This window comes from Osmerus eperlanus, chromosome 7, assembly GCF_963692335.1.
Source record: "Osmerus eperlanus chromosome 7, fOsmEpe2.1, whole genome shotgun sequence".
Lineage (NCBI taxonomy): Eukaryota > Metazoa > Chordata > Actinopteri > Osmeriformes > Osmeridae > Osmerus > Osmerus eperlanus.
Genome location: NC_085024.1, coordinates 15832998 through 15860910, shown reverse-complemented (window position 1 = coordinate 15860910; position 27913 = coordinate 15832998). Strand labels below are relative to the sequence as shown.

The following is a 27913-nucleotide window of genomic DNA, read 5'->3' as shown; positions in this document are numbered from 1 at the left end:
GATAAGACGCAGTAGGTCCCCATGTCAGAGCGCTGAAAGAATTGAATAGCAAAGGCACCCAACCAAAAGACAGAGACCATGTCAAATTCTCATGTTTTATTATGAAAAGAGTCACATTGACAAGTTATATCTTCATACAGCAGTCTCCAACAGACAAAGTTCAAAAGTAGCTCGCAGAAATGACTCCTCGAATATATTAAAAAGGAAAGCGTTGACTTTTAAGTCAAATAAAAACCAAAGATACGGAGCAAAAGGAAGTTCAGCGACACGGCCGTGCGCAGTGGACCATCGGAAAGACAAGGTATCACTCGAAGGTGGATCGAGATCACTTGGGAAGTCTTTCGTCTTCAGTTCACTGCGGGACACTGGCCAGGTAGTAGGCAGCATGAGAATACACAGCGTTAGCTCTCACAGGTCGTGTTTGGAACAATAATAATATAAAAGCGAATGATTCCGTGTTTGAGGTATTTGAAAAACTAAAGACCGACACCATGAGCGAGCGGTAAATTATGAAAAGGATGAACCCAATTCTGTTTTCCCTCAGTAAACTCCCAAAATTCCAGGCAACCCAAGACAAATCTAACTATTTCACAGCTTTCTTGACATTCCAGCCGTATTTCGGGTTATTTAACAGCCTTCGACGGTCTTTGTTTGAGCTCACAAGCATTTAGCATTCGAAGAACTTGACATGGTAGCCACGGTTTGTCAATTACAATACGAGTTTATGTACCGTACAAGGGGCTGGGATCAATCCTGTACTCATTCCTTTAGCTCAGACCGTAAATAAACGAGAGGGTTAACTCTTCTTCCAGTCTTCAAAGTCAAGTGACAGCATTGTCACTATCCTGAGATAACACTGCTGTACACAGTCAGATCTCTTGTCTCCCTATTCTGTAACATTTAGAGAACAGCTCTGAACACGAGCACTACCCGAACACACTGTGGGGCTGCGACGGAGCCCAGCAGTGACATGCAGACAGCCTTCTCAGTCCCGTTTCATAGAAAAGATCAAAGAAAAAGAAAGCGACGAAAAGCTCTAAAGTGCAAACACAAATACATAGAAACGGTCCCGAATGTATTCATGGGGAGTGTGGATAAAATAGGACTTCCATCGAATCTGATTCGACCTTGTGACAGGCCGGTGTGGGACGTCAGGCCTGTCATACGTGTTTCGGAACAGCACGTCAAGGCTTGACACGCAACCCTCACCTCTTGATTCAACCTGTAGCTTCAACTAAGGATGGTGTGGAGCTCAAAGGAGCAAGATACAAAACCTACAGTATGGAAAAGATGAGTTTTAAGTACATTGTTACTGTACACTAGCGCATATATATATATATATATATATATATATATATATATATATATATATAGTAGTTTCTGATTGTCTATACATTCTCATTCAATCATAAAAATCATATAGATTCAAGGCTATCGGTTTCCATATGAAATCTGCATTTTAGTTTCTAAGCAATCAACTTAGCAATAATAATAATAATAATAATAATATTGACAGCAATACACTTTCAAATATGTTTGAGGAATACAGCACAAAACAATCATCTTACAAAGGAATAGGAGAAGAACGAGGCTTAATTAGATCGTCAATACAGTCCATACAGGCTCGGAGATCGCAGATCTTTATCATGGCAGTGAACAAAAAAATTATTCATATACGTATATCAAAAATTCCCTAAATGCCCTGCATTTGGAATATTCAAAATACATATCGGAACTCTTTTAAAAGGATATCTGGAAAAAGGTAAAGATGTTCAATATTGCTTCACTGAAAATCCATGTTGGGCTTTGATGGTTATGAATCTCACAGAAGCTACGGTGGCAAACCCCTAAACATACAAAATGTGGAACTAAACTTTTTTTGTGATATTCTAATTGTAGATACACAGATCCATGTAGAAGCGTTACAAATATACTAGTTCACTTCAGACGGCAGGGTTCCTTCAGCAGAAACGGAATGTTGTCTATTTTTCCCTTTTATCTCTACTTTGGGTTCCTTCAAAGCCATAAAAAACTGTGCGGAACAAGGACAGTGTGTCAGATCAACGACGTTCCAGTGACCCGTCTGTTCACATCTCACCAGCACGAGGGGAGATCACAGAGGCCCCGCCCCTCTCACTGGGAGACTGCTCCCCGGGGTGGGCCCTCGTCCACACCCCTTCACACACGGGGCGCCACCGGGTGGGCGGGGCGCCACCGGGTGGGCGGGGCGCCACCGGGTGGGCGGGGCGCCACCGGGTGGGCGGGGCGCCACCGGGTGGGCGGGGCGCCACCGGGTGGGCGGGGCGCCACCGGGTGGGCGGGGCGCCACCGGGTGGGCGGGGCGCCACCGGGTGGGCGGGCAAAGCTTTATGAAGGTGAGCGAGTGTGAAGGAGGTTCTTCCCTCATGGTGCTACCCCCTGTGACCCAGGTGGCCACTTGGCCCACAACCCACCACAGAAGAAGAAAAGGGTTGGCGCATGGATGAGTGGATACCTCAGGTTAGGGGAGGGACAACAGGCTGGAATTACATTTCTTAAATTGTCCACCAATGATTGAAATAAGCAACATTTTGTGTGCGTCACAACCACACAGGAGCGGAGCTCCTCTACGTGAGCTTTAAAACAGTTCTAAATCTCTAAACTATTTTGAATCATGTCAAATTGTAACAATTGTTATTTAAAATATTGTCGGCAAAGAGTTAAAATACATACAACACCTGGTCATGTTTGAAAAAAATAGGCAATGCTATAGCACATTCTAAAAAACATGTACAGTAATTAACTGCAATTAGCTGCACATCCATACATAAAACCAAACATAAAATGGCATGCTATAGATGTATACGCAAGGTTAGGACAATAATTATGTGGCTATGTGCATTACAAAACGTCATGGCCATAATCTATGACTAAGGAATATCTTACCCAGTAAAGTTATGGGCACATTGGCAATATCATGCCAATCATAAAATAACCCCCCCCCCCCCTCCACCGATATGAATCCTTGGGCTTAAACTAGATGTGAAGGTGCATTTTAAAAGGTGCAGGCAGCAGATATTACAAATGCCTCTTCTAGAGAGCGATCGTTTCCCTCCATGAGAGGATACCTCCTTAGCTCCACCGTCCTTTATTTCAACAAAATTGAGGAAGACATCAAAGTCAGCACCGCGATGGAGAGAGAAAACGAATACTTTAGGGCGACATATCTAAAAGATGAAAAAAAAAAAAAAAAAAAAAATTAATTCTGAGATGTTCATTTCAAATATTTTGGCTTCTCCACTCATGAGCAGTTGAGACAAAGTGTGTATTATTTGGAGGGAGCGTGTGAGGGTGAGAACGTGGGCTGGTTACTGGTGTCTCACATGCAGTGTACAGTAAGGCAGGAGGAAGGTTGTGTTAGCTGAAAGGAGCTGTTGTTGAGAGAAACTAAGTCTGGGACCTCGGTGATCACCAAACCATGAAAATGACAACAATGCACCCTGAGGTACACAGTATGATAAACAATGTCTTCCCTTTAAAGCCATACACCACTGGTTCATTAGGACAACACCGCCAACTGAACTTAACCTCACACTCACCCGCCACTTTGAACATTTTATTTTGGTCCATACCAGTATAACTTTTTTTTTTTTGTTCATCCTTTTTTTTTTCTTGAAAAATAAGCTCTGCATATCTGACTGAAAAAATAGAGTTTGGGAGCAGACGGATTGTGTGAAGAGAATAGGATGTGCTCTAAGGAGAGCTCGAACGCCCAGCGGGAAGATAACATGCTTGGAATAGGAGGAAAAACCATACTTGTCATGTGATGACATCTTACAAGTTAAATTTTTTGTTACTGAACCCTGTGCTAAAGAAATATATATATATATATATATATATATATATAACAGGCTCATATTGAATCAACCAGTTCCTTTGTGGTCTCTCGTCCTATCGCACCTCAAATCTGAGAAGTTTGAATCCTTGCCGAGGATTTTGGTCAGAAAATTGTCACTGGTGCTCTGAAGGCCCTTAAGTTCCTCAAACACTGCTGCTCATGTTTCATAAAAAAAGGCAACTACCATTAGAAAGAATAAGAAGGATAACAAACAAACAAACAAACAATCACTGAGTTGACCAAAAAAAAAAAAAAGGTTTACTTCACTGACTACAGCCTTTTTGTTGTTGTTGCTTCCCTCGTTTGTATATATCTTAAACAAACATGCAGCATCAGGACCAGTCTAAGATAAACCCCCTGGATGACAAGGAAAGAAAGTAAGTGCTCACCCTTCAAGTATTTAAGCATTGTATCTGGAGTGCCTCCCATTTGGCTTTGTGAAATGTTCCTTTCCAAGAACAAAATCGAACTTTTACAAAATGTAAAAAAAATCCAAAACAACAAAAAACAAAAAGAAAAGTAACTAAATGTTTCGATCACCAAGCAAAAAATTAACAGCATAACATTTTCTAATACTTGTAGAAACAATAGGGGGTACACTTTATACTGGTGGTACTGACTAGCCACAGCTCAGGCCCTTGACACCATTCCCCACCACCACGCTCTCTCCAGGAGAGGGGGCTTCTTGGTAAAACCTGTTGGCTCAGTTGTGTTTCTTCAGCTTGCTGGCGCTAGTGTGGTCGCTGGGGCTGAAGTCAGGGCAGATCCCATTGGCTGAGGGGCTTGGATTGGTGTGGTGGCCGCAGCTGTGGAGGCTTGCATTGTCCCTGTACAGATACTCCTCGGCAAAGTCCGGGTGCAGCGCCACAAAGCTCCGGAACTTGTCTGCCACGAGGGGGCGCCAAACACAAAGACAAACGTTACCGAGGGCGTGGTGAGGCAAAGCTGCCAGGCCTCGTGCACGACGTCAACAAGAACATGGCAACGAGGGCGTGTGCCCATCGGGGTGAACTGCATTGTGGGATTGGAAGGGTCGGAGAGGTAGGGGTTTCTTACCGAAGGTGAGTTTGCCCGTGTCGTCGACGTCGATGGCGCTGAAGAGGCGAGTCACGCGGAGGTGAGCCACGCCCAGGGCCGTTCTCAGGATGCAGGCCAGCTCACACTCTGTCAGCGCCCCGTCCTCCTCCGCCTCGAACATCTCGGATCACACACACACGCGCGCACACCGTCACTGTCTGACCTCGAGGACGGCACTCGAATGGACTACCCCAAACCTTCCATGACACACCGGGTGTAATATCACCCATCCTGCAAAGCCCATCTCTACGAACACATTTGAGATGTGCTTCTAATTGGCCCCGCAGAGAGTAGGACCCGAAGGTCTGTTTCAGGACAGTCAGAAGACAGAAGTTGCCATTTCAAAATAGAAAATGTCACATTATATTACAAGATAGAATTTTGAAAGTCATCCCAGCCCCCGCACCCCCTTGGTGAGCACAAACCCTCGAGCAGAACATACCTTGAAGGCCAATTTCATCGTTTCCAGAGTTCTTGCCGGTCTGCACACGACCGATAAGGCGATGACATATTCTCTGATGTCCATGGAGTTATCGTCATGCTGGAGATTGGATTAGAAAAGCGTTCTGATCACAACGAGGCAGGAACTCCAATCACCTCAAAACAAAGCAGTGTAAGACAACGAGACGGCTAACAAACGAGTCCTCACGTGGCCTAAAACCGCTGACATTAACACTGCACTGCGCTTTCCACAGTCTCCCAGCCTCGAGGCCATATTTTTATGTCTTTTAATATGTCAGACAAAGAGCCCTTCCACGGTCTGAATTAACAGCATTAAGATAACACTGCATGCGCCACATTTTTCCCCGTTTTCAGCCAAAAGTAATTCTTTGAAGATTGCCTCTTTGCAAATGATGACTGCCAACAGAAATTGTCCACGGGAAACGAGACAGGCGCTTCAAGCAGAGCGTCATTCAAGTCGAACCGCTGCAAACCGAGCGTGGCATGACTCAACGTTTGTTTCCGTCGCCTGGATCGATCCAAACGCCTCTCGCCTCTCCCCCCCCCCCCCCCCCCCCCCAGCCCGCCCGGCGTCCTCACCTCGTCGAAGAGGGCGAACATGTCCCTCAGCATGTCGGACACAGGGACGTCCAGGTACTGGGAGAAGCCCTCCAGCCCCAGCTTCTCTCCGTCCAGCTTCCTGGCCCGGTTCCCGTACTCCTGCAGGACCTTCTCCACGTTCCGGGGCTTGAGCCTTGACGGAGCAGCACACAGCTGGTCAAGACCTAGCTGCTCACAACCCCCCTCTCTCCGGCTCTCCTTTAGGGTTACTACTAATCAGAAACTGCTGGACAAGAGGGGGCTAAGATCTTTTCTAATCCATTCTAGACCACACATACAGTTAGGTCCATAAATATTTGGACATTGACACAATTTTCATCATTTTGGCTCTGTATACCACCACAATGGATTTGAAATGAAACAATCAAGATGTGCTTTAAGTGCAGACTTTCAGCTTTAATTTCAGGGTATTTACATCCAAATCAGGTGAACGGTGTAGGAATTACAATACATTTTATATGTGGCCCCCTCCTTTTTAAGGGACCAAAAGTAATTGGACAATTGGCTGCTCAGCTGTTCCATGGCCAGGTGTATGTTATTCCCTCATGGGAGTTCGTTATTTCATTGACAAGGAGCAGATAAAAGGTCTAGAGTTCATTTCAAGTATGGTATTTGTGTTTGGAATCTGTTTCTGTCAACTCTCAATATGAAGTCCAAAGAGCTGTCACCATCAGTGAAGCAAGCCATCGTTAGGCTGAAAAATCAAAACAAACCTATCAGAGAGATAGCAAAAACATTAGGTGTGGCTCAATCAACTGTTTGGTACATTCTTAAAAAGAAAGAACGCACTGGTGAGCTCAGCAACACCAAAAGACCCGGAAGACCACGGAAAACAACTGTGGTGGATGACAGAAGAATTCTTTCCCTGGTGAAGGAAAACCCCTTCACAACAGTTGGCCAGATCAAGAACACTCTCCAGGAGGTAGGCGTATCTGTGTCAAAGTCAAAAATTAAGAGAAGACCACCAGAGTAAATACAGAGGGTTCACCACAAGATGTAAACCATTGGTGAGTCTCAAAAACAGGAAGACCAGATTAGAGTTTGCCAAAAAACATCTAAAAGACCCTGTACAGTTCTGGAACAACATCCTATGGACAGATGAGACCAAGATCAACTTGTACCTGAATGATGGGAAGAGAAGAGTATGGAGAAGGGAAGGAACTGCTCATGATCCAAAGCATACCACCTCATCAGTGAAGCATGGTGGAGGTAGTGTTATGGCGTGGGCATGTATGGCTGCCAATGGAACTGGTTCCCTTGTATTTATCGATGATGTGACTGCTGACAAAAGCAGTAGGATGAATTCTGAAGTGTTTCTGGCAATATTATCTGCTCAGATTCAGCCAAATGCTTCAGAACTCATAGGACGGCGCTTCACAGTGCAGATGGACAATGACCCGAAGCATACTGCGAAATCAACCAGAGTTTTTTAAGGCAAAGAAGTGGAATGTTCTGCAATGGCCAAGTCAATCACCTGACCTAAATCCAATTGAGCATGCATTTCACTTGCTAAAGACAAAACTGAAGGGAAAATGCCCCAAGAACAAGCAGGAACTGAAGACAGTTGCAGTAGAGGCCTGGCAGAGCATCACCAGGGACGAAACCCAGCGTCTGGTGATGTCTATGGGTTCCAGACTTCAGGCTGTCATTGACTGCAAAGGATTTGCAACCAAGTATTAAAAGTGACAATTAGATTTATGATTATGTTAGTTTGTCCAATTATTTTTGGTCCCTTAAAAAGGGGGGGGCCACATATAAAATGTGTTGTAATTCCTACACCGTTCACCTGATTTGGATGTAAATACCCTGAAATTAAAGCTGAAAGTCTGCACTTAAAGCACATCTTGATTGTTTCATTTCAAATCCATTGTGGTGGTATACAGAGCCAAAATGATGAAAATTGTGTCAATGTCCAAATATTTATGGACCTAACTGTAGGTATGCCACTGAGGGAACGTATTTAGCTAAGCTGCTGAATCCTTCTGGACGGTAACAAACTCTCCCTGGCATCTTGTGCAGATGGTATATCTTCCCCTGCATCACCTGACATGGCCGGAGTGCGAGTGACAGATGTCCGTGTTGTCTAGATCGGGACCTGCCCAGGCGGTGCGACACTCACCCCAATCTCCTGACCAGCTTGGCGAACTCCAGCAGGCACGTGTCCACGGGCAGCCTGAGCTGGCCCTCTGCCATGGCCAGCTGGCAGTCCTCAAACGAGTAGTCCGTGATGGGCACTGCCAGGGCCCTGCAACGACAGGAGACAAGACACTGAACCAGGTGGTACTGAGGAGTGGTGCGGTGTAGACCCTGGAGCCTCACATCCACACAAGGTGGGGGAGGGTGGGGTTGAGAGAGACAGAGAGAGAGTAAAGAAAGCTCAGGCATGGAGATAAGGAGAGATCTAGAGACCAAAAGCTAGCTAGCGAGCGAGCGATACACCACACACAGAAATATATATATATATATACACACACACACACATCTACGCATTGTACTGTATATAAACATGAGAGTTGAGGACGACCTACTTGGCCATGAGCCGTCGGACATTGTTAGCAAACAGAGCTGGGTTCCTCTTCTCCTCCTCAGAAGGCGTGTAGATGGGGAGAAACTGGACGGAGAGGAAGGCCACAAGTAAACAATCACACACAGGAAGAGCATGACTCCCTTCACAGGAAAGGCTCTGGCCGTGACTTTACGATGTGTTTGTTTTGAGCACGGTGATCAGGAAGTCATTTTGACACTGTGACGGAATATTAGGTCAAAGAAGGGACTGGCTAAAACATGATCATCATCATCACCATCCCACTTACCTCAATCTCAAACTCGTTGTGCAACTGGCACAGCGTTAGCCACAGGATTTTAAACCTGGAAAAAGGAAAATATGAGGTGAAATAATGATGACCAGACAAGACGTGGGGATGTGATACAGGGCCAATAAAGTGTCCGCAGCCAGTCTGTGCCTGAGCTTCAGTCAACCTCCGTTCTGCGTCTAACCTTCATCCAACCCCCATTCTTATGACTTATAATATTGTTTGGATCGATTTGATGTAAAGCACATTGAGCTGCAGTTCTTGTATCAAATGTGCTATATGACTAGTCTTATTTTCCCCTGGTACACAGAACTAGACACGAGCCTTCAGGCCTCCAGGAAGACACTGGTCAGAGCTCTGTGGCTTCTCCATGGGTTTCTCAGGGTGGAGCTTCCCAGCGTGTGCTCAGGTAGTCTGGGCTCGCTGTTTGATCAGTGCTCAGTTTCACCGTCTGCTTGGTTATTCTTATTTTCCTGCTGGATTAGATGATCAGTGTGTGTTTTTTTTTTTCCGGTGCGAGGATACTCACGCTCCAGGACCCTGCCAAGTCCACGTGATGCTGTCCTGAGGAGGGGAGAGGAGGGACGTGGAGAGAGGAGAGGACATGAGGGGAGAAGAGAGGCGATTTGAGGAATGGAGAGAGTAGATGAGAGGAGTGGAGAGAGGAGGAGAGGAGAGTAATTGAGAGGAGTGGAGAGAGAAGAGAGGAGAGTAATTGAGAGGAGTGGAGAGAGAGGAGAGTAGATGAGAGGAGTGGAGAGAGGAGAGGAAGAGCAAAGGGAGCTTTAAGAACTTTCGACAAACAGGTCAAAACTACACCACAGACATAACTAACCAGACAGCACATGGCTGCTTCAATGAGAACCCACTTTCACTCTGACGTAAGGTGGGCCTCTAATCCCCCCCATTTGTAAAAGTCTGACCTGATTGTGGTTCCTACAGTGTGTCACATCCGTGTGACGAGTCTGACAAAAAGAGGTGTCAAACCAAGCACCTCTGACCAAACTAGTCACACCAGACTAGTGTAACTGTAGTAGATATCATCAGAGACATGAAGCAGGAAGACAGTCACTGTTCTAGTCAACAACGTGCCTGGCTGTCGCTAATGCTAACAAGACCCGCTCCATGCTAGACTGTTATTTCTCCTTTATTCCTGCAGAAGGTAGACACTGAGGCTTAATGTCTCACATACTGGGAGGGAATTAAAAAGAAAAAAAAAGAAAAAAAGGGAACACGAGTTTAGCAACAGTAGCTCAACAACGCCCCCAAAACACAGGAACGCACAAGACTCCACAGACAAACACTCGTCAGTGTGTTTGTCCAACAGTAGCCGGATCAAACTCGGGAGCCTAACTGGAGCCCATTCTGGATTTAACAGAAACTGAAATGTATTCAGCTGGAGTCAGTTGTCCCATTAAAGAGGGTCCCAGAGGCACGGCTGCACTGCCAACAGACATCATCCCCCTAGCAGACAGCAGCAGAGAGAACACTCGCATGTTGATTCCCAGACACCCCAGTGAGACCACGACCAATCAATGTTTCCCAAGAACCCCCCCCCCCCCTCAAAAAAACAGCCAAAGATGCCCGGCCCCCCACTGTGGGATGCGGGCGGGCTGGGCGTGTGTGTGTGTGTGTGGGGAAGTGGGTTCAGGCAAACAGCAGGGGTGCTTGAGGAAAAATAAAACCGCCAGTACAAGATGTCCTAAATATGACAAAACAGCCACCGACTACAAAACTTGGACGAGCGAACTCTCCAGTCTGTATGGTGAGGGTAGGGAGGGTGTTTGTTTTGACAACCTCAACATGCCGCAAGATGCCTTTCATACGTAGACACTGCTTTCATTTAGCAAGACGAGGGCACCTCGTGTATGTGAACATGGGACCTTCTCCAGAAGGCCAGAAGAATGGAGGACAGTGATTGGAGGAGATGCGTTATTTCGGGGTAAGTGGTTGGTTTCTCACCATTGGGTTTGGGTAGCGAATCACAACAGGCTGCACTGGCACAGCAGGAATGAAGGCTCCTACAGAGCAGGAAGAAAAAACAGCCGGCCCCAATGTAAATACATATAAAAAAAACATTACATTGTTATTAGTAGTACTATTACAGCTTGTAGAGACTTGACTAGTACATGTTTACAGATTCCCAGACACAGAACAGGCATACTGTAAGCCCATTGAAATGAAAAGATTAAGTATTATTATTTAGGGAGCAGTCGGAATGATCTGCAGCCATTCAGAGTGACTGGAGTCGGTGTGACATGAGAGAAGCACCACAATTCTCGAACCCAGCCTGCAGTTTCGAAATGCCGAGGTCTCCTTGTTATGGTGACTAATAATTAACAACAGGAGGGAATGTGTGTGTGTGTATTCGCGCATGAATGGAAATAAACCATACCTGGCTTGAATGTGATTAAGCAGGATCTGTTAGTGCATGTTCCCTCTGGGAAAATCATGATCTGGAAAAAGCAAAAGACTATCAGACACATATTGTATGTTTGTGTTGAACCGGCACATGAACTTAATCACACACGAAAAAGAGCTACCCTCGTCGACTGGGTTACTATGGTAACAGCTCCCCCCCCCCTTCCTCCAGATGATGGTCTGTCTCTACCAATCACTCCGCCCCCTCCTGACACACAACACTTCTGACCAACACTGGTTCCTGTCTCCCTCCCTCTCTCTCTGTCTCCCTCCCCGTCTCCCTCCCTCCCCCTCCCCCTCTCCCTCTCCCTCCCCCTCTCTCTCTCCTGTTTATCCCCCTCTCCTGTATCGCTCTCTCTTCTCTCCATCCATCCATCTTCTGCCTCAGTCTGAGGGACCTTCAGGCAACGACAACCTTCCTAAAGGCATGTTCCCTTCCTGCCTCACGCTTGCTACAGTACTAGCACTCCCAGTGTGTGTGTGTGTGGGTGTGTGTGTGTGTGTGTTTGTGTGTGTGTTTGTTCTCCCTGTGTGCTGGCCGGCTCTCATGCTGGGTTCTTTACCTAAACACTTACAGGCCCCTCCAGTAACCATGTTTCTCTCCACCCAGCAGGATGGAGAGGATCATTTGCTCATTTGGGTGTGTGTGATACTTGTTTATGAGTGCTGGGTGTGTGTTTGTGTATCTTAAATGCTCTTGGGTGTGCTGTGCAATACTTGTTTTGAGTGCTTGGCATGCGTATACTTGTTTTGGGGTGTGCTGTGTGATACGGGTGCTCTGTGCGGGTATGACGCATGTACATGCATTCATGTGTGTGCTGTGTGTGTGTGTGTGTGTGTGTGTGTGAGAGCTCCTGGTACCTGAGGCCACTCCCCCCCGGAGTGTGCCCTGCGCTTAATCTCCTCCACGGTCTTCTTCCTGGAGTTCTGGTCGGAGCGCGACACGAACACGGGCCTGATGTACTTAATCAGCGCTGTGCGGGAGGAGGGGACACACACACACACACACACACACACACAGGAAACTCTCAGTGCAAATCCGAGGTGGAAATGTTGCTAAGTTTCCATGTAAGCGCGAACCAACGTCGCGCTTGTGGTGGAAATTTGGAATACAGTTATAATGTGTGTGTCTAAAGTCTAAAGTTGGTTAAGAAGTTTGATAAAGTGAAAGTTGAATCAACTCCATTTGGTAGAGATGCCATTTGCAGTTTATGACACCTGGGGAGGATGAGACAGCTGGTCTGGAGACAATGTGGATTCAACTGTATTGTTATTGTGATCTGAGGGAGCAGTTTAAGATAGATGAACTGACCAAGCTGCTCTGACCCTTCCTGTTGCATGGGTGGTGTTAATTAAATACTTGTTTGAAGATGTCCACACAAAGGACAGTTGACCATTTGACTGGTGAACTCCTGTGGCTTTACTATCTACTGGTTTGGGGAGAGATGCCACATCAAAGAACTGTGGGACACTTGGTATGGAGTCAAACTGTCACTGAGCAGTGCTGACCAATCACAGAGTTTGCTACATTGATGGATTGACCATCAGAAGAACCATTTGATCTAAAGTTTATATAAGGCAGGGTTTTAGGGTTGTTCTTCATCACTCTTGCGAACGACCTGTGGCTAGCACCTCCTTCGTTATGACTGATCACAAAGTACTTTGTTAAATCTTATGCTAATGTACAAGCTAAATAAATTACATTGAAACCGCCATCTCTTGACTATTCAAATCTACACAGTGCCACTCGAATCTTTCCACAACACGCTACTTTCACTTCCTGGAGAGGTCGAGGTTCTTCAGGGGTCACATTTAAAAACGCGGTGCGTCGGCGGGGCACGAGGTTCCAGCCGCACTGTTGGGCGAGTACATGAGAATAGGGGAGGCGGATATGAAGACCGGGCGGACGGAGGAGAAGAGGGGAGGGAGTGGGGAGACGAGGGAGTGGGGAGGAGGGGTGGAGTACGGGGAAAAAAGGGAGGAGGAGGAAGGAGGCCGTGCGCTGCTGTTACAGGAAGGATTAGTGACGGGGAGAGAGTCTCCGCGTCAGCCAGGCTGATCAGGGATTTAAGGTGTCGTCTGGACTTCACTGCTCTGGCTGGCTGGCTATCAGTTTGAGGCGGAAGTCTAAATGAGTCTCACAACTTGGCCTTTCAAGCCCTGCAGCTAAGGACTCGACCAGGGTGCCCTCCCTACATCCTCTCACTACCAGGCTGCCCTCCCTACATCCTCTCACTACCAGGCTGCCCTCCCTACATCCTCTCACTACCAGGCTGCCCTCCCTACATCCTCTCACTACCAGGCTGCCCTCCCTACATCCTCTCACTACCAGGCTGCCCTCCCTACATCCTCTCACTACCAGGCCTGCCCTCCCTACATCCTCTCACTACCAGGCTGCCCTCCCTACATCCTCTCACTACCAGGCTGCCCTCCCTACATCCTTTCACTACCAGGCTGCCCTCCCTACATCCTCTCACTACCAGGCTGCCCTCTCTACATCCTCTCACTACCAGGCTGCCCTCCCTACATCCTCTCACTACCAGGCTGCCCTCCCTACATCCTCTCACTACCAGGCTGCCCTCTCTACATCCTTTCACTACCAGGCTGCCCTCCCTACATCCTCTCACTACCAGGCTGCCCTCTCTACATCCTCTCACTACCAGGCTGCCCTCCCTACATCCTCTCACTACCAGGCTGCCCTCCCTACATCCTCTCACTACCAGGCTGCCCTCCCTACATCCTCTCACTACCAGGCTGCCCTCCCTACATCCTCTCACTACCAGGCTGCCCTCCCTACATCCTCTCACTACCAGGCTGCCCTTCACACGTCCTGTAAGAGGGAAGCCCGGCCTTGGGGGCCGGGTATGAGAGCTTTCATGGAGGACACTAGTCAGAGGCCTGAGGGGTGACCAGGCTAAGGTTGGAGGCCTGGCCCCAAGCTGAAGGCTGTATCCGTCCCCGGTGGTGTCTGAGGGTAACGGGGCGTGCGAGGGTTCAGCCGGACCCCCGAGAGGACGGCGCTAACAGGATTACGGCCTGCAGAGCCGTGACGTACGACGACTGATGTCATCCATCAATCTCTACCCCCTGAATTAGAGCTTGATTTATCTAGCCCGGCCTGGGAGTTCCAGTGTGTGTATGTGTTTGTGTGTGTGTGTGTGTATGGGGGGGGGGTGATGCAATTAGAGACAAGCTTGCTGACAAGCATTGATTTACAATCCTTCAGCCACGCCTGCAGCCTACACTGCTTGCGGTTGCGGCCCAGCTGAGATGCCTGGCCATCACAGACCTCTCTCACAGCAGGACAAATCTCTCGCACAACACGACAGACCCATCTCGCAGCAGGCCGGGGTGAGAACACACAGGAAACAGACAGGAAACAGACAGGAAACAGACAGGAAACAGACAGGAAACAGACAAAAAACAGTATGAGCATGACTGACAGCATGTCCTGTATGCAGACAGGCACATTCATGAACACATCGGCTGCATATCGAATGCATATCAAACGTGTTGCTGTCGTTGTCCAATTGGGCACATAGTGATTTTTCCCTAACGGATACAGCATACCGTGTCCATCCCACAGACCACACTACTCAGTGGTGAGAAAGGCTAACTCTCTCTCTCTCTCTCTCTCTCTCTCAACAGCCCCGCAAGGAAACATCGACTTAGGGTAGCTAATCTTTATATACTAGCTAATCTTGATATACTACAGGCAGCTGGCAGCGATCCACATCTCCCTCTCTCTGCATGTCTCTCTGTATCTTTATCTCACTCTCTCGCTCCTCTCTCCCATCCCTGAACCAGCCGAGTAGGCAGGGGGGGGGGGGCTCGTACGCCCCTCTCGGGAGCCGTTCGGGCCGCGGATGGAGCCCTGGACGCGGGTGCTTCCTACTCGGCTGGCGGTGACCGCGTCAAAACGAGCCAGTGATTCATGGTCTGCGGTCAGAGGCCGCGGCGACGACGACGAACCGGCAACGGGAGGCAGCTGATGGTGCGCGCCGGGCAAATGAACGAGAGGAGGGTCGGGCCAAGCAAAACAAAGAGGCGCGGTGAGAGAAGAAATAAGGAAGGAGAATAAAGGGGGGGGGGGGGATGCAGAGGAGTAACAATAATAAACTCTTAAAAAAAAGCGTAAGAGAGGTAGAGGAGGATAATTCACGGAGATAGGGATACTGTCGAGGTTGTGTGTGTGTGTGTGTCACTCACTGCCCCACAGAGGGATGTCTTTGCTCTCAGCCTTCATCACGATGGACGCCATGGACATGGTGACGGGAATGGCGTCGAAGTAGGAGGAGTGGGGGGCGAGGGTGAGGATGGGCGCCTCCGCCGGCAACGCCTGGCGACCCTTCACGGACATCCAGTGGAAGCCTCCGGTAAACCACATGACCCGCATGATGGTCTTCAGAGCTACATCCACCAGTCTGCAGACAGAAATAGAGAGATGGGGGTGGTGGTGGTGGGGGGGGGAAAGAGAGAGTGAGAGAGAGAGACTCAACGTTCATTCAAATTCCTCCCTCCTAATAAATGAAAGAATCCCCACAGAGAGAAGAGCCCAGGAGCTGGAGGGGAACTCCGCTGATGATCACACCACCCAGAACACAACAGAGAAGCCAGGCAAAGAAAGAGACCCAGAGATGGATGAACGACACACACACACACACTATTGATCCATCAGCTGGCTGGGGCTCAGCTGAAGCTAGCTAATAGGCCAGGGCTTCGTGGCTTTTGTGGTGGTGAGCAGCATTGACAGTGGATGGTTTGGTTTTCACTCCCATTTATTCCCTCAGGAATGCATAACCATGTCTATCTCGTGTGTGTGTGTGTGTGTGTGTGTGTGTGAGAGCAAGGCGAGACGCACACGGGCACAACACACACACACACACACTCTGCAGTTCAGACATCCTGACTTATGTCGTTGTTGTAATTGTGCCAACACAAAAGAAACTGAGGAACTGGAAGATAACTGTCCTGACACTGACAGTGAGGACTGAGTGTCCTTAATCTGTTATTCCTTATTCTGTTTTGTACAGTTTTATATATCATATTTCATATTTTTAATTACGATTGTTTGTATGGTTGATCAGTGTTTTCATTTGTGTAAGAATGAATGAATGAATGTTACAACAACGACATACAGTTAGGTCCATAAATATTTGGACATTGACACAATTTTCATCATTTTGGCTCTGTATACCACCACAATGGATTTGAAATGAAACAATCAAGATGTGCTTTAAGTGCAGACTTTCAGCTTTAATTTCAGGGTATTTACATCCAAATCAGGTGAACGGTGTAGCAATTACAATACATTTTATATGTGGGCCCCCACTTTTTAAGGGACCAAAAGTAATTGGACAATTGGCTGCTCAGCTGTTCCATGGCCAGGTGTATGTTATTCCCTCATGGGAGTTCGTTATTTCATTGACAAGGAGCAGATAAAAGGTCTAGAGTTCATTTCAAGTATGGTATTTGTGTTTGGAATCTGTTGCTGTCAACTCTCAATATGAAGTCCAAAGAGCTGTCACCATCAGTGAAGCAAGCCATCGTTAGGCTGAAAAATCAAAACAAACCTATCAGAGAGATAGCAAAAACATTAGGTGTGGCTCAATCAACTGTTTGGTACATTCTTAAAAAGAAAGAACGCACTGGTGAGCTCAGCAACACCAAAAGACCCGGAAGACCACGGAAAACAACTGTGGTGGATGACAGAAGAATTATTTCCCTGGTGAAGAAAAACCCCTTCACAACAGTTGGCCAGATCAAGAACACTCTCCAGGAGGTAGGCGTATCTGTGTCAAAGTCAAAAATTAAGAGAAGACTTCACCAGAGTAAATACAGAGGGTTCACCACAAGATGTAAACCATTGGTGAGTCTCAAAAACAGGAAGACCAGATTAGAGTTTGCCAAAAAACATCTAAAAGACCCTGTACAGTTCTGGAACAACATCCTATGGACAGATGAGACCAAGATCAACTTGTACCTGAATGATGGGAAGAGAAGAGTATGGAGAAGGGAAGGAACTGCTCATGATCCAAAGCATACCACCTCATCAGTGAAGCATGGTGGAGGTAGTGTTATGGCGTCGGCATGTATGGCTGCCAATGGAACTGGTTCCCTTGTATTTATCGATGATGTGACTGCTGACAAAAGCAGTAGGATGAATTCTGAAGTGTTTCTGGCAATATCTGCTCAGATTCAGCCAAATGCTTCAGAACTCATAGGACGGCGCTTCACAGTGCAGATGGACAATGACCCGAAGCATACTGCGAAAGCAACCAAATAGTTTTTTAAGGCAAAGAAGTGGAATGTTCTGCAATGGCCAAGTCAATCACCTGACCTAAATCCAATTGAGCATGCATTTCACTTGCTAAAGACAAAACTGAAGGGAAAATGCCCCAAGAACAAGCAGGAACTGAAGACAGTTGCAGTAGAGGCCTGGCAGAGCATCACCAGGGACGAAACCCAGCGTCTGGTGATGTCTATGGGTTCCAGACTTCAGGCTGTCATTGACTGCAAAGGATTTGCAACCAAGTATTAAAAGTGACAATTAGATTTATGATTATGTTAGTTTGTCCAATTATTTTTGGTCCCTTAAAAAGGGGGGGGCCACATATAAAATGTGTTGTAATTCCTACACCGTTCACCTGATTTGGATGTAAATACCCTGAAATTAAAGCTGAAAGTCTGCACTTAAAGCACATCTTGATTGTTTCATTTCAAATCCATTGTGGTGGTATACAGAGCCAAAATGATGAAAATTGTGTCAATGTCCAAATATTTATGGACCTAACTGTAAGTCTGTCTGTCTGTCTGTCTGTCCCCCCCCCCCGTCCCCCCCCCCCCGTCCCCCCCCAGGTTAATGTAATAGCCTAATAACTAATGTAATATTGCACATATTTTCGTACTATTTCCCCTAAAGCAATAAGGTTAGGCTACTTAGAGACCTTCCACTTATAGTGTTCTAAATGGCATAAATGCTGCCAATTATTAATTGACGTATTAATAATTGACGTTGGTCAGTAGCCTAGCCTATCGATTAAGGTACTCGAAAGCATGTACACTGTCTGCTTCATTTGAGCTTGATAGGCTAAGCATTCTGTAGCAAATAATGACAATAAACCCACTATTTATTAATTAAAACTACTTCTGCATAGTTGCACCGAAAATACAAACGTAAGCAAAGGCAGCAATCGCTATCGAATCAACAGACATGTGCAATTTAGCTAGCAGGGGAATAATACAAACAAGGAAGATCACCAGTTAACTTAATTTAAATTAGCAAGAATATAGACTAATACAATAACAGGCTTAAATTAACTGAAAAGTTAGCTATACGACTTCTCAAAGACGCACAATCTCAACTGCGGTGTGAAGCGCGACATGCTATTCTCCGACATGCACTCTAACAATCACATAGACGTCCTAAAATTTTGTACAGCCCTATTTCTGATACCATGGCGGCAGAAATTTAGTTGTGGCGGGCCGCCACGGCAAAATAAACAGAGGAAACAAACGTGCAAGGTCCCGTCCTCTATTTGACAACCATATCCATCCGTGTTGACAAAAAGCAGCTACCTTATTGGTGTAGAAGGATCACGTGTCGAAACGTGCCACCAAAATCCTATTACGCTCTGAAGAAACTAGTTCTGCATAAAACATAGACGCATCGACAATCGACTGGAATTTCAGTGACAAACTTTTTTTTGGTAGCTTAGCAGGACTCGTTCTTTTTTATGAGCTAAAGATTGTGTAGATGCCAGACTGTGGAGCGGGTTGAAACGATAACGGGGTTCACCTTACAGCCTATTAAGGGTTGGTGGAATTCTAAATTGAGGAAGTGGCTACACCACACACTAAAAGTGTCTGGAAAGCAATGCTTAACCCTTGTGTTATCTTCGGGTCATTCTGACCCATCAGTCATTGTGACCCACCGTCGTATTGCGACAAATTTACCTCATACAAAAACAAAGTGAAGCATTTTCTTTTAACTGTCGGGCTGTCTCAGACCCCCCACATTGGAATGGTTAAAAGAAAATTATTTTTATTTGTTTTTGTATTGGGTAAAATTGGGTAAACACAACAATGGTTCGTTATGAACCTTTGGGTCATGTGACCCGAAGGCAGCACGAGGGTTAACACATTTCTAATTCGAACAGACCATTGGTGATTAGCGATGCAACCCATATAGGCTCTCTGACACAGGACTGCGGCGGCATTGCGAAGAGGCTTGGAGAGGTGCATTGTGGGAGCTCACCTCCTCCACAGACACTGGGGCTCCACGGCGGTCTCGGAGCGTCCCATGGATGCCACAAAGGCGAAGGGCCACGCTAGCAGCATCATGAACGCAGCCAGGAACAGACGGACAGGGAACAGGGTCACTGTCATGAGGGCGATCTGCCGGAGAGGAGAGGAGGGGAGGGGGGGAGGACAGGAGAGGAGGATGGGAGGGGAAGAGAGGAGAGGAGAGGAGAGGAGAGGAGAGGAGGGGAGGGGAGGGGAGAGGAGAGGAGGGAAGAATGTTAACTATTCCTATCAGTTTAAACTGAGAACTGTGAAATGTATGTTACTATTGTGTCCTTGGCCTGCTTCCATTTTTCGCCTGCTTTGAATGTGCAAGTGGATGTGAAACTCTCCTCGATCAAGCGAGACAGCCATGAGAAGCGTAGTGCATCTGGGTCAAAGCTATAGTTCATCCGGAGTCCTTTTATGATCGCTGGCTTATCTTATGTCAACATTTATCTTTCTGTTATCTTAGCTGTCGCCACTGTGGGACGAATGCTTGTTCTCTTTCAACACCCAGTACGCCACAACATCACACTGCAGAGTCACCAAAACCCTTAGAACAGAGGAACTGCTGGCCATGTCTTTTTTGTCAATCATTTGCAACTCATGGTCTGTTGCCCAGCCTCGGCCAGCAAGAAGACTGATAGGTCTGTCATAGCCCTATCATCCTAAACACATTTTTTTTTTTTAAACAAGGCCAAAGTACACCAAACCCCCTTTTCCTAAAAGATTTATTTTCCTGAAGACAAGCCTGTTTTGTGAGAGGAACAGTGGTAGCTATGGGGCCTAATGTTCAATGTTCACAGGCGTAGACAGCATTATTAACAGACTCCTCTTACCATCACAAAGACAAACTGAGTCACTATCCCCAGTTGCCCCCAGAAATCCTAAAAAACTAACTCTAAAAGGTCTATTCCCATCACACCATCACTAGTAACTTGATGCCATGGACTACATTATCTAGCTCGCATTATCTATCTGAGAGCGTTATCTTGTCGTCGCTGTATTGTTGACATTGGCCGGGTTTTCCCAGATTCGATTGTTCTTAACCCTCGTGCTGCCTTCGGGTCACATGACCCAAAGGTTCATAACGAACCATCGTTGTGTTTACCCAATTTTACCCAATACAAAAACAAATAAAAATAATTTTCTTTTAACCTTCGCAATGTGGGGGGTCTGAGACAGCCCAACGGTTAAAAGAAAATGCTTCACTTTGTTTTTGTATGCGGTAAAGTTGTCGCAATACGACGGTGGGTCACAATGACTGATGGGTCAGAATGACCCGAAGATAACACAAGGGTTAAGGACTTAAGAAGGCTCTTAAGAAGGGGTCGGCTAAGAAGGAGCGCTAAGATAGGGGTGTTTCCCAGACGCGTTCTTAACTGCCTTCTTAAGATCCCGCCAAAGAAGCTTCTTAAGAAGCTCTTAGTGGGAGCTGTCCACCGCCGTGGTGTTGAAACTAAATCAATCTCATGAGTGGACAGCCCGGTCCGACAGCACATTCAGTGGGGAGAAGTGCTGACGCACATAGGCATTTATATAAACTGTCTGGCTTCGCGCACGGCGACGCTGTTGATTAGCAGCGAGAATATGCTGTATTGCAGCCATGGTGTCTCACACACGTGGACTTCAGCAACGCCTTTATATAGACTAGCAGGTGGAGCCTCTCTTGATGAGGTTCCAGCCGAGTTCAATTACACATGTCAGTTTCCCTGATATCAGTGAAATACCACAGGGTTGTTGATGTTTTTATAGGTAATGTAAACTCATATGCAGATGCCAAATGTGTGTGAAAACGTAATGAGTGATAGTAATGATGATTCATTTTATTTACGTGCTACAGGAACACATGGGCAATTATTTATTTTTATATCGTTATTTTTCTTCTTATGCTATTATTTTTCTTGTTCTGCAGCTGTGGGCGCACATTTATCATCACGCATGGTTTTAGTATTCCTTTGAGCGTCAGATATAAATTTCCCTGACGCGGCTGCAGTGAGCGTTTGGTCGCTAAGAAGGCTGTTAAGAGTGGGTCAGGCTGATCTTACATTTCCTTCTTAGTGAAAGATCTTCTTAAGATAATAACGACTTTGGGAAACACGTCCTTCTTTCACAGCGCTCTTAGAACGCTCCTAAGAAGCTCTTAGCGCTTAAGAGCTTCTTAACGAATCTGGGAAACCCGGCCATTATCAATAAGATTACACTGTCTAGTCTATTCATGCATGCTGCAGCCCTAAAGGAGAGGTGTGGTGTGTACACCCACGTCTACACAGAGTGAAAGGAGGAGAGTAAACTCTAAGCTGAGAACCGCCCCAGGACACCATGAATCCTGGGAACAGGATACTCTGTCACACCTCAGCCCTGGCCCAGGCACTGCATCGCTCCCAGAAGACACACAGCCCTGAACGCTGACTGACAGCCCTGAACACGGACTGACAGCCCTGAACACGGGCTGACAGCCCTGAACACGGGCTGACAGCCCTGAACACGGACTGACAGCCCTGAACACGGACTGACAGCCCTGAACACGGACTGACAGCCCTGAACACGGGCTGACAGCCCTGAACACGGACTGACAGCCCTGACCACGGGCTGACAGCCCTGAACACGGGCTGACAGCCCTGAACACGGACTTACAGCCCTGACCACGGACTGACAGCCCTGAACACGGGCTGACAGCCCTGAACACGGACTGACAGCCCTGAACACAGACTGACAGCCCTGAACACTGACACTTCTTCCGTCACTGAATCCAAAACACTTCCAACACTGAACACGTCCATAAGAGAAGCAATCAGGCTTCTGATGCTTCCACTTAGGTACTAACTTAGGTGTATTTTTAAAGGTCATTTCAGTAGGAACTAGCATAAATGGCTGTATAATTGGAGTGGTGCCTGGTATCGGTCAATCCACAAGAGGAAGTAGGCTACTCAGTAGTCAGACAGTAGAGTGCACCCATAGTGAAATAAACAAGGCAAAGAGGGATTTTCGTATATGATTATTAATGGATGCAGAGCAGCATATCATTTTTTTGATGCTTCTGAAGCTATGAATCGCGGACCGACTCTACGTGGAGGATAAACCTATAACTATGACTATAGTATGGTTTCACTCACAAATTATAATCTTTAACCATTATCTAGGAGATAGAATAGCTCATTTAATTGTCGTGTTCAGTCAAATGGCTGTCACAGCAGGAAACGTTGTGCACCTTTTAAGCCAAGGCAAGACCTAAGATGCATCAAGTGTCTTCACCAGCAATCTGATATAATGGTTGATGCAACGTTGATATTTGCAGCTACTGAAGTTCTCAGTTTGGACAGCAAGCTAAATTCGTTATCAGTTCTTGCCCTCACTGGCTGTCGAGCTCCCATTGATCTTGAAGTGACAATGACGGCGGTACAGTCTGTATGGCCGCTCCCCGCCTCCACACATCAAATTGATGGTCGAAGACATTATATAAAGTGATGTTGGCCAGTGTGAGGGCTAGATAGGTATATGGAAGCTATTTAAAGGTTGCTAGTTAACACTGTAGTAGGTTTGTAGTCGAGCCAAGCGACACAAAAGGTGTTGACCCTATCAAGTGATAAGGCTACCTAGGCCTTTAAATCATGTCTCCAGTCACGAATTTATGAGCTAGGTAGCTAACTTGTCAGCTAATGCTAAAATTCTTAGCCAGATACGTTTGCAATGAAGCGCCTTTGATTGATTAGTTGCAAACTAAGCTAACAATATAAACTAACCAACGTCAGCACTACTGGCCAAACACTTTATTGGCGAGCTGTCTTTTCTTGAGTCATTATGCAACCTATCTAAACTAGCAAACTATAACCCCTGGCTCCGTGATGCTGATGATGCTGATGATGCTGATCTGAAATTATTCATGGCGTGTCAAGACAGTTGCTAGCTAAGTAGCTTGCCAACGCTAACGCCACCAGGCTTGCTTGGATGAGCAACATGTAGCTTGCTGCTGCACTAGCCACGATTAGCAGGCAAGACAAGCGCACTGCTAACGTGAGAGCCAATTATGTTGACTCATCAAAATTGTAAGCCTTCAGAAGCGTCTTGGTCATCTTATCTTACCTTTGCCTTCTCCAGGGGGGTGAATCTCAATTCGTGCACAAAAGGGTTCCTAAATGGAGGAGCCTGCTCCTTCTTCCCATCTCCTTCCATAGGACACTGCCTTCTGGTCGGCAGCCTCATCCTCTGCGAAGGGAAGGTTGGAATTCTATCGAAAAACGACAGGAAAATATGTCTGAGAAAAAACGCGGCGTTGTTTCTTGTGTGTGTCTATTTCAGGTGTACAGGTTATTGTGTTCTTTTCCAAGGGGCTGTAAAGGGCTAAAGGATTAGCCAGGGATATTTGAAGTCGGTGATAGCTTTCTTAGTACGCAGTAGCTTACCTAGCCACTAGTCCCGCTAGGGAGGGATGGAGGATTAGGGTTGCCAGGTTCACTATACTATCCCCCTTTTGTTCTTCATGGAAATAATTTGAAAAGGTTGGTAATAATTTACATCCCCACTATATAAATATAATGTCTTACTTTTGTAAGGGATGCATATATGTAAATATGTATTGAAATATTAAAGATGCATGTTAGTATTCAAAGAGTCTAGTGGATCTGAAGTTCCTTACTGAACTAGGGCAGTTCAATGTCCTCTACGAACAATACGTTTCACACACCCTGACCTATTGTAACTTGTAAATGTATCTGCCATATTTTACAGTCAACCATTTATTCATTCATTCATAGTTGCATTACCTGGTTGGACACCTGAAAAATAGCCTGTCCTAATTCCCACCCAGATTAGCTCACATTGATCCAAGCCCACAGCTTTGTGTAGGGGTAGGAAAGGGAGCACATCATGGCTTGTGAATGGCATTAACACCGGTGCAACAGTGTCTGTTGGTGAATGAAAGCAAAGCAGGGTCAAACCATCCAAGAAATCCTACTCAGATCTCCCCTTTCAAGGATACAAACTAGCTAATCTCTAAAACGTCATAACTCACAACTAGTTTCATTAAAAAAAAATTCTGATCAAATTTAAGCATCATGACTGATGTCTCAATCATAAATAAATAACAAACAAAGTGTAAACAACATTTATTAGAACTAAAACTGATAAAGAACTTAAAAAGCCATTCCCAAAGCCTCTGTCTAAAATGCAAATACAAATTAAATATATAAACAAATGTAAACGAGAAAATAAAGATGTGGGGGGTAGGAAGAGCATTGTGTCTATTGTCTTTGCTGCCATAGCAACTGCTGACTATCAGCAGCACTTGACCTTTTGCTAGTGTAACAAGCTGCAGCACTGTGTTTTGCATACTTTAATGATCCTAGGATGTGGACTATATGTTTACATTGATGAGTGTCCTACAAGTGAAGAGTAGGCTATAAAATGCCTTTGTCCAGTAAAAAAAAAACATGGGTCTATTCTTAGTGAAGAAATATGTAGTTTTGCTTAGGAACAGTGGGAATAAAACAGAGTTGCTGAATTTTATTTTTGTATCCAAGAGATCGATAAAGTATTTGTTTATGTGTAGATACCTGGTCTTCAAACCTACACCGTCTGAGCGTGTGTGTGGACGAGGTGTGTGTGTGCTTGTGTGTAGGCGGTGTGTGTGTGTGTGTGTGGGTGGAGGCGGTGTGCTGACTTTAGACACTGCTGCAGCTGTTGCATACAAAGGATGATGTGCATTCAGGTCTGTGAATTGACAGTCATTACAGTCCATTTTAGGTTATTTTTGGCAAGCAAGAGGGATGCGTCCATATTCTAAGGGATGTGTCCATATAACTTTTTTTTGGTTGTGGTAGTTGGTTTAAAAACATTGCCATCACTTTCTTTTGCAAATACTGTATGTCACATCTATTTTTATACAGAACCAGCCTTATCTTCTCTTGCATTTAGTCATAATTGTGATAGCATACTGCTGTGCTGAGCTAAAGGTTGATAGTTGAAATGAACCTTTATCGCCACCTACTGGCAGTTTACTTAAATCACCATTGCTCCAAAATCGGCTTCATATGTCCATCTAGTGGCGGGTCACTGAACACCACAACCTTTACAAACATGCTGGATGTTTCTTTCTTTTGAACATCCCTGCAGTAGCCCCAGCAAAACACATCAAACCCGTTCTCATATGCGACATCATTTCCTGTCATCCCTAGGTAGGTGTCAACCCGAAAGTATGCTCCTGGAACACTCGTGTCATGCCTCTCTACTGTAAGTCTCAAATGCAGCCAGACACAAAAGACCAGGAGTGTCTCGACACTCACATGTGGCTCTATAGTGTGTAGCTCATCGTGAGACCTGCGAGGAATTATGAAGGAGCTTCTCTACGTGTATGGATGAGGCCTGCCTCTGTAGGGCTGCGTGACGGACATGCGGTATGAGACCAACACTAGATTCAGAGCGTGGAATACGAATGTACACAGTGTTTGGGGAAACGACAGCACAGCGCTCCCACACTTCCTCCCTTCTGTCCCTGGCAGTCATGTTCCCGCTCCAGATTTTGTAATTGTAAGTGTCAAGATCAGCCCCCGTGTCACGCAGCACCCCACCCTCCCCCTCTCATGCCTCCATTTTAATTTAGATTGAGAGTGTGTAGGCTACTCACACCGGCCCCAAGGCAGACTGGGGATGGTCATGACATTTGCATTCAGCAAGCACGGGCGAGGCAGGGCCAGTGGTTAGAGGGAGGGAAGAGGAGGAAAACAGAACAAGGGAAAAGGTTTCCCCTTCCTCTCTCAGGGCTGCTGGAATTAAAAAGGAAGAAATGCAATTTAAAGACATGAAGTAAACAATCACAAAACACTTGTTTCTGGCCAAGACACAATTTCCCAGGCCTTGTCCAATTTCATTATAGCCCCGGGGCCAACACAGTTTAACAGCTGCTTCTACATCACTGATTAAAACTGTAATGCAGCTGTAAAATCAATCCAGATGACATTTTGGAAAACCTTGCATCAGGACTTTTCCATACAGCAATATTTTGGTTGTTTTTTAAAGAGGAAGAATGAGTTGCTGTCACTACAGTATGAACGACTTGCCCCCAACTGTTGAACAAAAACGTCTTTCAATATCCCAATGTTTTCGGAAAACAAATCCTTCCTTCTTTCCTTCCTTACCTCCTTACCTAATTCCTTCCCTACTTCCTTCCTTCCTTTCTTACCTCCTTACCTCCTTGTTTTCCTTCTTTCCTTTAAATACATTTACTACATTCATTTTCGTATCTAGCAATCTGGAGTGCTGAAAGTCAGGGCTTTGGAGCAAGCTGTGGAATGATTGAGATGTGTGTATTAGTGTGTGTGTGTTCCACACCAGTTATGCTGTGATGATAGGACTGCTGGTACTGTGGGTCCAGACGGCCTTCATATTTCTCTCCAGCCTCAGGCCACCAGTCTGAGCAGCACTGACAGGCCGACCACTGTTCGCTTCACTCCACGGAATGTTCTACCAGCCTCTCTGGCGTGTCAATCAATGGCCAGCGTGCTCCAAAACATATTCAACAACACAAAAAGAACGTTCTGGCTTTAGGAAATACAGGATGTAGAATGACAGGCTCTGTGACTGTGTTCAGTTCGGACACGCTCGCTTTTCAGATTCAGTGTAATATGCCCAAAATATCCCCCTTTCCCAGTACACAGTACCCATGTTAGAAAAGAAATAGTCTGCATGCATGCTGGGTACACATTCTAGTGATCAGAACCTGTAGTTCAAAGTAACAAAGTAAATGGAATTTTGTCCACAGAATGAAGGAGACAGATCTCATATCTTACAACCTCTTCCTATTCCTCTTCCTGTTGCAGAATCCCAGCATTATCTGTGTCGTTGAAGCAGGTGCTGCCTCTCACCCGGCAAACACGCCTTGTCATCTGGACCTTGAAAAGATGCCGCTGCCCTTGGAAAGCCCCCACGCCGTCCTCTGTACCAATCAGAGGGCAGACGGAGCAGTTTAGTAACTAAAACCACATGTTAGAATGGACAGGTCGTTGTAAGACAAGAGCGATCTTTGTGGCAAACACAAGTGCTTGGCTGTTCCCCTCACATACCTGTCTGTCAGCCCCAAACCTGGCTAAACACCTGTAGTCTGTAACACTAAACTGGGCCAAACACCACTCCCCCCCCCCCCACCCACCCCCCTCGAGCAGGCCTTGGAGATGAAAAGAGGATTTTTATGACTTTGTTAGGAATTCAAAAACCAGCAATATTGAGTAGCCTGGACTGAAAGACATAGATTTGTATCACTAATGCTGTCTCCCCGCTGTTTTCTGAGTTGCACCAGTGCTGTAGAACTGAGGTGAAACTCTTTCTGTGGCCTTTTTGTGGATGGTCTGAAATGTGATTTTCAAAAGGTGGACAACATTGTGAG

The 27913-nt window shown here is 46.2% G+C and overlaps 1 protein-coding gene across 1 annotated transcript; it reads right to left on the bottom strand.

The window, feature by feature from the left end:
• Positions 1-87: 87 nt before the first annotated feature.
• Positions 88-23960, bottom strand: LOC134023246 (lysophosphatidylcholine acyltransferase 1). The gene is made up of 14 exons (XM_062465205.1): positions 23620-23960; positions 19508-19647; positions 15460-15674; positions 12112-12224; positions 11225-11285; positions 10792-10850; positions 9359-9393; positions 8830-8884; positions 8545-8627; positions 8136-8261; positions 5996-6149; positions 5397-5495; positions 4934-5075; positions 88-4762 (listed from the first exon to the last, which is right to left on the bottom strand). Exons 1-14 carry the CDS (start codon positions 23737-23739, stop codon positions 4581-4583), a joined length of 1584 nt encoding a protein of 527 aa, XP_062321189.1. The 5' UTR covers positions 23740-23960; the 3' UTR covers positions 88-4580.
• Positions 23961-27913: the final 3953 nt, after the last annotated feature.